A 10192-nucleotide genomic window follows, 5' to 3' on the forward strand; every position below is an offset into this window, starting at 1 on the left:
TACATGCAGTGTGGTGCCTGAAGCTATTCCCAGCACCCCTGCAAGTACTTAACTCTCCCAACCGCCCCTTAAGTTCTGCTGAACAGTATCAACTCAGTGTCATAAAATCAGCTACTGTCATATGATACTATGACCTCAGGAAAATCTTACAGATGAGCTTCAGAAGCCTGTTTACCTTCATGAACATGCTGAATCCAGTTTTAAGGAGATCAGTGAGGCCTGATGACATGTGCTCAATATCAACAGGGTCAGGTCGATCAGGATGACAGATCTCTTCCACTACCTGTTTCAGCAGCGGTTTGTAAGAAGCCTGCACAAAAAGAACAATGCACTGTGGGTAAGGTTTCTCAACAGCTCTGCTGTTTTTTGCTCTTTCTTTTAATTGAAGGTAGCAAAAATAATTAACCTAGAAAGGAAGCCATACAGAAAGTTAAAAAATTATCAAAGCAGCAGTGGTCTTTGTGACCACAAATGGTGTGCACCAGCACAGCATCAAATTGAAAAGACAGGAAGATGGCCACACATTTACTCTGCCCTGTGTGTATGATGTGAGTAAAGGGAGGCAAGGAAGAAAGGGGGTTTCTAGTTTCTCTGGAATCTTTTTTGAGGTAGTACAGAAAGGGACAGCAATAGGGATGACAAGCTGCTGCCAGTCAGGCACCCAGAAGACTTCATTCTCTTTGCAATGATTTTAAAAACACTTAAGATGGGATTTTCATTCCTGCCTTTCCACAGGAGTCATGTCAACACTGAGGCCTGTATATCAGCAGGGCTGGGAAGAGGCCAGCCTGCCTGTTTGTCCCTCATGGGAGGGCAGAGCTAAGGAGTCCCTGGTAGTCCTTCAGCTTCTACGGCCAGGGTGCTCTACATAATACTTCCATCTGTGGAAGACCTTGAGCAAAACAGCCCAAACTACACCACTGTTATGGATGTCAGAGCTTCAGAGAAGTTACAGACCAGAAAAGTGGAACATGCAAAGGTACAAATGCTCAGCATCCTGGAAGATCCACTTCCAAAGGATCCACCCTGTATCTTCTTCGGGATCCACAAACCTGTGCTGAATATGAATTGGTAGCCTAGAAATTTCCACATTCCCTTACCAAGGTTTAAATCGCTCTGTCATCCTGAAAAAATGTCTCTAAGATTAAAATCTTAGGGACTTGTGGAAAGATGCTCTTTAATGAAAATTCAACCTTACTTGGTTTATAGATGTAGTTTTGTTGTGCTGCTTTCAGCTTTGCACAAACTGCAGTGGAACCACCATCATTTCAGGAAGCACAACAGTCTTAGAATATGAGCAGCTTTCAAAGTAGTACATTTGTTTTCCTTTGGGACTATCCCAGGTATACATCATCCCCCAGATTTCTTAATTGAATCAAGTGTAACATCACTCATTTGGTAAAGATGATATCTACAAGAGACATCATGCAAGATAAACATAAAAATGGATGGAAAATAAAGAGCAAGCCACTTGGCTTGAAACTAAAATCTTCTGGAATAATTAAAGAATTGTTTTCCATCCAACAATCTACAGTGAGAAACAAAACTTACAGTTTTTGAATACAGTCTTGTCAACGAAAAGTTATACAACTCATCTAGTTCTTCTCACAACACGTGCGTAGTTTTTGCCGACAAAGCAAACTAAGCAGACATGAACTGCAGGATCTTTTAGGAGAACATGCCAAGATTTGTGTCAAATCTAGTCACATGATAAACAACGGTTTGAAAATACACATGCGGTCATGAAGTCCTACGTATAAAAATCTGTTTAATATCCTCATAGATGAGGAACAGAAAGACATAAGGAATGAAAGATTTTTGGATTAGACATCAAATCATAGTTAAACAGAGAGGCTTACTGCATGAAATTAAAGGAAAAATATTATCTGACTTTAGAAAAAACTTTGTACTCAAAAGATGTTAAAAATGTGTTATGATTTTTGCATGTCTAAATTTTCAGCACCAAAACACATCGCTCTTTCAAAATGATCCAATTCAGCTACGGCGGTACTAAAGGACAGATAATATGATCACATACCTTTTTGTAGCTCTGATAGTTTCAAGTCTTTTCAAAATCTTCTATGACTTGAAATTAGTCTATTTTTAGGAATTTTTTACCTTTCTTTTCCTACATAATTCCCAATATCTGCATTGATTTCTAATTCATAGAATGAAACTTTTATCCATTTTAAATTTTGGCAGGGCACAAACTCTGTTTCAAACAGTTATTAAAACCCTTGATGGCTACGAGACATACCTCAGAGAAGATTATAAGGAGAAAATGAGAGAGGAGAGGGAAGGAGAGGGAAGGAGAGGGAAGGAGAGGGAAGGAGAGAAAGAGAAATATACTTCAGACCAAGATGAAAGGAAAAGAGCAGTAGTTACAGTACTAGGCAAAATAAATACTCTCCTCCTGCATGGCTGCTAAACAAACTGGTTTGATAACCTGATGAAAACACTAATTTTATGTAAGGCATGTAATCTTCAGTGCTACAGAAAGTCCTCCTAAGAGGCTACCCATTTCCCACTTACTTATCTATAGAAAACTTTTTTCAGTCCTAACAAGAAATGGAGGCTTCCCAGCTCCTAACAGATAAAGCAGAAAAGCACCTACAGGCTAAACCCATTCCCATGGCACTAAGCCACGCTGGGAATGTGTATGGCCATGAGAAGGGCACTGCTTCTTCAGAGGAGCAAAACTGATGGCACACAACTCATGTTTTAACACCTGTCAGTCAAAAGAGAGGTCTGTTTGTACAGAGCTGTATGCATGATGAAAAAAAAAAACAAACCAAAAACCACATACTGCCTGCTTATTTCTGCTACTCTAAAGCTCCTGAAATGCCCTCAGTAGAAGGCTGGTCTTAGTCAAGCAATTACATCCATCACATAGCCAGATTAGGGTGCTGCAAGGTTCCTTGCTGTGTTCCAGCACTTAGCCCTAAGCAAACAACCTGGGTTACATTCAAAGAACATACTGATGCTAATTACACTTCCAGGAAACTTTTAGAGAGTATTTTCTTATCATCTGACCGTGCTTGCACTGAACTATATTAAATGTTTAACAGTTTTCCCCATTTCAGACACCAGACTGGTGCTAACTGCTAGGAGACTTCAGTAACAGGGTTTCTTCACCTTAGCTTTCCCGTGACATTTTGCAGCACTCCTTATTTCTGTTCTTAAAAAGCAATGCTTAATTTGAATTACATCCCTTTGCTGGTCTACAGTATACTTATGAGTGTGGAAGGATTTTTTTCTTGGCTCAAGGCTAGAATCAAGTTTTATGGTTTCTTTCTAAATCACTGTATGTGCTTTCCATTGTAAAACTCTATTTTTAACTGAAAAAAAAAATAAAATACTTTGGGGGAGACAGAAAGAGAAAACCCCTGTATATTAGTCCCAATGACCTATAGTGGTACTATAGTTCATGTATTCATATTTTAGAAACAAAACCTGCGTATCTCACCCATTTACAAACTGCCTCTCACATTTATAGGGATGAGAGAGAAAATACACAGGAATATAGTTGGTGTATGGATGCAGGCATCTTGCTTTGCTATGCTGTGAGATGTCTGAGCTCAGAACCGTCTTGTCTTGACCTAGCCCTGCCTTTCACAACCATTTATGTCATAGCACAGTGCTGCAGAAAAAATGCCAAATTTGTTCCTCAGACAATCCTTTGTTGACACTGACATGGATATGCCTGAGTTTGAATGAAAGACTTCAGGAAGGTCAGTTATAAAATCTATACCTAAATATCTTTCATGTGGGCAGAATACATATAGGCTTAGCACATCAATAAAATTAGTGCTGTAATTTTGACAGTGTGCTAGAGAAATAATATACACAGGGAAAAGAAAGATCCACTTGCCTGGTGGGTGTTGCTGCCTGGATGATGTATGGAATTAAACTGTTTCATGTGCATTCGAGCTCTTGAGATATCCCTGAGGGACTGAAAGATATCATCCACTGCATCTGTGGCTTTCTGAGATGTCAGGTTCCGAGACAAGTCACAGCCTAAAGAAATAAAGAAACATGGGGCTGAGTGAGTGAAAAATTGTCAAGTGTTTTGATAATAAGCAGAAGGAAAAGGGTAACTGGGAGGAAATTTTAAATTAGTTTCATCATGTTATATTTTAGAAACTCGGGGGGGGTTGTTAGGCCGCATGTCCTCATCGTGGCACGAGTCTCTAGCTAAGCAAGAAAGCATAAATCCTAGACAGCAAGCAAAGTGAGCAGCACCCCTCTGTCCACATTTGTGACCTACACCATACGGTAACTTCATTGGCGCAGGGGATGTTTTGCTCTCCACAGCAAACAGAAGATCCCATGCCAGCAGGCCCCAGAGAAGAGCCCCATCTGGAAAGGACCACCTGGTTTGCTGGTCTCCTCGGGGTGAAACAGCCAAGAAGAAGGAAACTGCTCCTCAGGTATTGTACCCGGGCCCCAGCTGGCAGCCTGCTGACTCCAAATGCATTTCTAACTTTGTGACAAAAAAATGGGAAGAGTCTGTGCTAAATACAGCAGAAATGACAGCTACACACCAGAAAGGGCTGTACTACCATAAAAATGTCCTTATCCCTCCAAGTAGCACAGTTATTACTTTTAACTTATTCCCCCAAAGCACTTCTGCTAAGAGATAATGCTTATCTTCCACTGTGGCCAAACTCCATTTACAGGACCACGTAAAAGGTTCCTTCAGGTGGGTAGACGGTGCCTTGGCAAAGAGAAATTCTTAGCCTTGGCTCCATCCCCCTCACCACAGGACCTATATTGCACAGAAGTGTTGAAAAAATGGTTTCTCAGCTGACCTGCTGATGAGAATCAGCCAAGTGAGAGACAACTGGGTCACCTGGTATTTGTAGTGCCCTGTCAACACAGCTCCACATCTTTTGACATCTCTGCCTCCCTCACTTCTCGCTTGACTACTCATCCCTGTGGCAAAAGATCCATCCTAAAATAATCCTTCTTGCCACACAGTCATAAACACACACTCGGTTCTGCTTATTACCAGTGTCTTCTCCAAGGGATGCTCCTGTGGTGGTTTGTGTGTCCATCCCTCAGTCCCACAATTGTTCCTGCACTGGCAAACCTCCACATCTGAGGGAGATCCCTCCAATCCTGCTGAGAGGATGGGGTCTCCTTGCTGGTCCCAGCACCCACCAGCTCACACTGTGCTGCACCAGTGGAGCCTGGCACTGAAAACAGGCACCAAAACTTGCCAGGAAGGAGCCTGGATTTTTGGGTGGGTGGGATCCCAAACAAACTTTCCTGTACAATTGACAGAAGGTGGAATCTTTATGCACTAAAGAAACAACAGAAAAGGCAGCACTTTCAAAATTTACAGGGAATTTGTATTAGGTGACCTAAATCACTCTTTCACATCTTTGTATTCTGTACAACAGAACATATATATATATACACACACACACTCATACACAAACACTTAAAACAGTCTGAAATAATTCCTACAAGATGGTGACTGCACTGAGCTTCCATTTGTCTGAATACTATTTGTTGAAAGGAACAGAAAAGATGACTGTACTTCTGCAGGGCTACATCACACCAGCCTGCTGAGGTTTTATATCATTATAATCCACAAAGAAGCAAAGTGGACACAAACTGGGCCTCAGTGACTCCCAAAATAACTTACAGAAAGTATTTTTGCTGTTATGTATGTCCAAGGTCTGCATGCTCTGATACTCTGACTGACCAAAGCGTTGGCTTCCATTTGGCCAAGGAACCTGAGTGTTTTCAGGGAAAGCCCTGAACACAAATCTTACTCTGCAGCTCATTACCCCACTCCACTGCTGCTCTTCTGATCAGAGTGATGGCTCCTGCAAGTGATCTCTTGCTGGTTTATGTGCAAGGGAACAGAGTCCAACAGCTGAAAAAAGTAAAACTGAACACCTCTTGGACAGATGAGGTAAAAAAATAAAGTCTGAGGTAACAAGTCTTGGTCTGTATTTATCAGCAGCACAGGCAAAACATTCAGAGATCTCTCACACTCTGTCGGTGTGCTTTTACCCTGCCCATGGAAGAACAGGAATGAGAAAACGGGGTAATCCTTGTTAGCTTCCAACTCAGAGGCTGTGCATATTTAATAGTTCACATCTACAAAGCATTTTGCAAATAAAAATTAAAATGAAGAACCATATCTCATTATCACGACTAGATTTTTGTTCTCGCTGACAGACAAGCTTTCTCTGTTTTAGCCACATTACAGGTAAGTAGCTTCTAGCTAATGTAAGTAGTGATACTTTCTCTTCAACCCTTTATCTGCAAAAGCCATTGCTTTTGGCCAAGCCACCTCAGCAATGCTTCTTTTGCTAGCAAATGCAAGCCCCCTGCATTGAACAAGTTCAGGCAAGGTAAAAGTCACATCGGGTTTGCTTTGCTTTGCACATTCTTTTTTTTTTTAATTGTTTATTTTCTTGGACCATCTAAAAGCCTTTTGTTTTGGCCCTACAGTTATTTTTCTCAAGAAAAGAAATATTTGTTTCCTTCTCCTGTTGGCACCACTTCTCTTTCTCTCTGTTTTTATTTTAGCAGGAGCCTTTGACCAAAAAGTTTCAAACCAGCTTGTCACTTCCCACTTCTGGAACTGCAGGGCAGTTTCCAGTGGACATGATCTGGCTTTGTGGCAGGAAGCCCCCAAGATGCTCTCCACCTTGCCTGGCCCAGTGCATCCCACTTTGCTTTTTGTTATTGGGTCAGTCTTCTCTTGAGCAATTTCTCAGTGAAGTGCAGCCTCTGTAACATCACTCACTGCTCAAATATCATTGCCAGGGAAATGCTGCCTGGAGCTCAGGTGCTCCTTTGCAGCTTGTGCTGACACACTTGTGGGCTGGAGGAGGTCATGAAATCATTCTCTCTCACCATCTGTTAAACAGGTTACATCGCTTCATCACCATCACCTGAACCACAATGAGACACATGTCAAGGAGAACTGGAGCAGGAGCTCAATGTGTGTTTCAATCTCCATGGCAGAGCATGGTGCTGGACCCAGTTTGGGCACTGAGAGTCTAAGTTCTGATCCAGTACCAGTTTATGGCTGACTAGATGGAGGGAAAAGGGGTCACTTCAAAGATTTCTCTAAAATGTGGCTTCCCTGGGACTTTTAGTTAACACACATCACGTGTCTGAGGAAGTCATGGCTCTCTCTTTCCAGCCTGACATCCAGTTCTTCTTCTTATAAATGCAAATAATAATAAAAAATTTTCAATAATATGGGAGTGCAAAGAAATTAATAAGAAAATACCAGGTTCCCTGAAGGCTGCTGCCTACCTGTGGCAGTGCAGTAGGTTTGAAGAGGGGAGCCAGGTCTCTCTACAGCCTGGAGAACAACAGAAGCTTGTGTTCTACAAATGGCAGGCAGCTACAAATCACCTCCCGTTCACACCTTCCCTGTGAATGAGGCTGTGTGTGCATATGGAGAGCAAAACACAATCCCCCTTCTCTGCCTGCTTCACGCTACCAAGAAATCTGCTCCTTTTACAACAATGAAGAGGTGGAATACATTAGCTGCTGCACAGCTCATGTGCTAATTAAAACAACTCTTCCTGTTACCATTTTTTCAGGGGAAGTTAAACGGCATTTGGAGAGCATGCTGAATGAACTTCTTTGAATCCCAAACCCTATTATGTATGAGAAAAGGCATTTAAATGAAATTCAGGGATTTCCTGCCAGACCTGAAGAAGCCCAGTTGTGGAAAAAAGAAAATCACTATTAACCAGTATTGGATTAAAGATTTTAAAGCACATATCCAAAATCTTGATGATATCCCAAGAAGAACACAGCCTAGTTCTGCATTAAATGGTGCCTGACCTCACTGATACTGCTTCTGTTCTACTTCCATCCACTTGTGCTGAATCTAAGGAGCATAAGACTGTCAGTAGCTACATTCAGCACCTAACAAGATGAGACTATCAGCCCTTATTTTTCACCTACTTTGAACTTTTTCCATCAGAAAGAGCACATCTCCTCTTAAGCTACACGTTTGCATATGCATTAATATCAGAACTAACCCATTTTCACAAGAAGCTTGAAAAGAAGAGAATGAAGATGCTCTTCTTTGCAGCCTAGAGTGACCCAGAAACCAAATTGGACCTGTTTTTCTACCAATTTCTGAAACTGGAGGGAAGATACTTTAAGAAAAGGACACAGACATTGTGAACCCATGAGATCTATAATTATAAAGTGGCATGTGACTTATTATTCCCTCTCTGAACACAAGAAATGAGAATTTCAGACCTGTATAGTAGGAAACATTTCATTTCATTTTGTCTCTTTGTCTCTTTCAGCATGTGGTCCAGGCATCATAAGCAAACCTGTTCTTTCTCTAAAGCAGCATGATTATTAATGCTTTGTCAAGGTCTTTGATACTTTCTGAGACATCACTGAAAGGCTATGACTCTTAAGAAGTCAAAAACTCCAGAAGCTGACAGTTTACCACTTTACTCTGTTTTATTCGTATTAACTTAAGCTCTCTCTACCTTGGGCTCTCTCTACAGCCCATTTACAGAAAAAAAACCTCAAATTTGTATAAACCCTGCAAACCCTGGAATGGAGCTGGTAGAGTAGACAAGCCATTTTAGAAGCACACACTGAAGCATGAGCTGCACCAGAAACCTGGTACTTCTCAGAAGACAAAATCCAGCATCAGGACTGCATTATGCAAGCTGTCTCCTAGCTAGGCAGAGTTAATTTGCTTGTCAGCAAAAGACAAGAGGAAAAACAGAGATACAGGGTGCCTTGAGGGTCAGAACTCAAAATACAGCACTGATATTAAACTAATGAAAACTCCCTATTTTTATACTTCAGATGATAGCACAGCAATGGGAGCCTTTCTTTTTCTAGTAGATAAATCTAAAAGCACACATATGTATACCCTCAGCCATATGTTTTATAATAGTTTTAATATATTCAAGCATTAAGACTGTTATGAAAAAGTAGGTACAAATGCATATGGTTACACAGACCACAGCTGTTTTTTGCAAAGGAAAAAAAAAAGGCTATAAAAGAACTAGGATGAAATTTGTGTCATTTTCCTCTCACCTTTTTCCTGATAGATTCTGCCATGCATTTGAATCTTTATTCTTAAGTCTGATTTGTATTAAATCGTGCTCTCTGCTGCAGCTAAGAGGGAAACTTGGTAAGCGGGTGTGATGCTGTGGGACAAGGATGGATGGGGCAGAATACAAGACATCTGTCATTTCCCAACAGCAACATCAGCAGAAGGTGAAAAATCAGAACTGACTCCATTTCAGTTTGGAAGATTACAGAAGGTGTGTTCTCCAGTCCTTGAGAAGATGGTGTCCAGAGGGGACAGAGACAGCAGTGGTGGCTGTGACAGCTTTTCTGCAGCACACAGCATGTCTCTGCTCCTGGCTCCTGCTCTGTGCTCACTTCTTATCCTTGGCCACAGCATGTGCAGTGCCAGCTGGGATAGCCACATCTGTGCCCCTGGCAGCTCCCAACGAGCAGCAAGCCTCTGGGCAACCTTGAAATGCCGAAGGCCGTGTCAACACCACAGAGGGCTGAGTTCAACACAGGGCTGATCAGCCCTTCTGCCAGTCCACAAAGCCCTGAGTAACAGTCTGCAAATGCTAGTGGGCAGAAACGTAAACAGTGGGGACAAGGAAAGCAAAGAAGGGCAGTGTATGGGAAAAACATTAGAAAAGGGAGGAAAAATGTATACAATGTTAAGAACCAAAGCAAAATGCTTTTCTTCCTCAAAAACTGATTTGAACCTATTTGAAACCTGAGGCTCACATGGAAGGTCGCTGCAGGGCATCAGCTGAAGTCTGAAACTTCAGAATCAATCAAAGCGATTATCTGAAAAAGCCACACAGCAGAGAAGGTCACCTCCATGGTTCTATAAATGTCATTTATGATCTGATTGGCACATGGAGAATGGAAACACAGAGACGCACAGGGATGCTCTGGGGCAGTCACCAGTGTCACACAGGACAGGTAGAACTATCACAGAATTATAAAATGTTTGGGTTGGAAGGGACCTCCAAAAGTCATCTAGTCCAAGCCACCTGCTATAAGCATGGACATCAACTAGATCAAGCTACTCAAAATCTCATCAAGCTTGACCTTGAATGTCTCCAAGGATGGGGCCTCCACCACCTGCCTGGGCAACCTGAACTACCCTTTACTAGCTCAAAGCCATTACCCCTTGTCC

At 41.8% G+C, this 10192-nt stretch overlaps 1 protein-coding gene across 1 annotated transcript in view; it reads right to left on the bottom strand.

Moving 5' to 3' along the window:
* The window catches only part of SCFD2 (sec1 family domain containing 2), a gene marked incomplete at its 5' end in the record, with an annotated part of 12512 nt that extends 8495 nt beyond the window's left edge, over positions 1-4017 (bottom strand). The window contains 2 exons of the mRNA XM_008947976.1: positions 176-310; positions 3872-4017. Of these exons, the coding sequence (XP_008946224.1) occupies positions 176-310; positions 3872-4017 (281 nt within the window). The remainder of the gene's footprint in view (positions 1-175; positions 311-3871) is intronic.
* Positions 4018-10192: the final 6175 nt, after the last annotated feature.

This window comes from Merops nubicus, unplaced genomic scaffold (assembly GCF_000691845.1).
Source record: "Merops nubicus isolate BGI_N331 unplaced genomic scaffold, ASM69184v1 scaffold52049, whole genome shotgun sequence".
Classification (NCBI taxonomy): domain Eukaryota; kingdom Metazoa; phylum Chordata; class Aves; order Coraciiformes; family Meropidae; genus Merops; species Merops nubicus.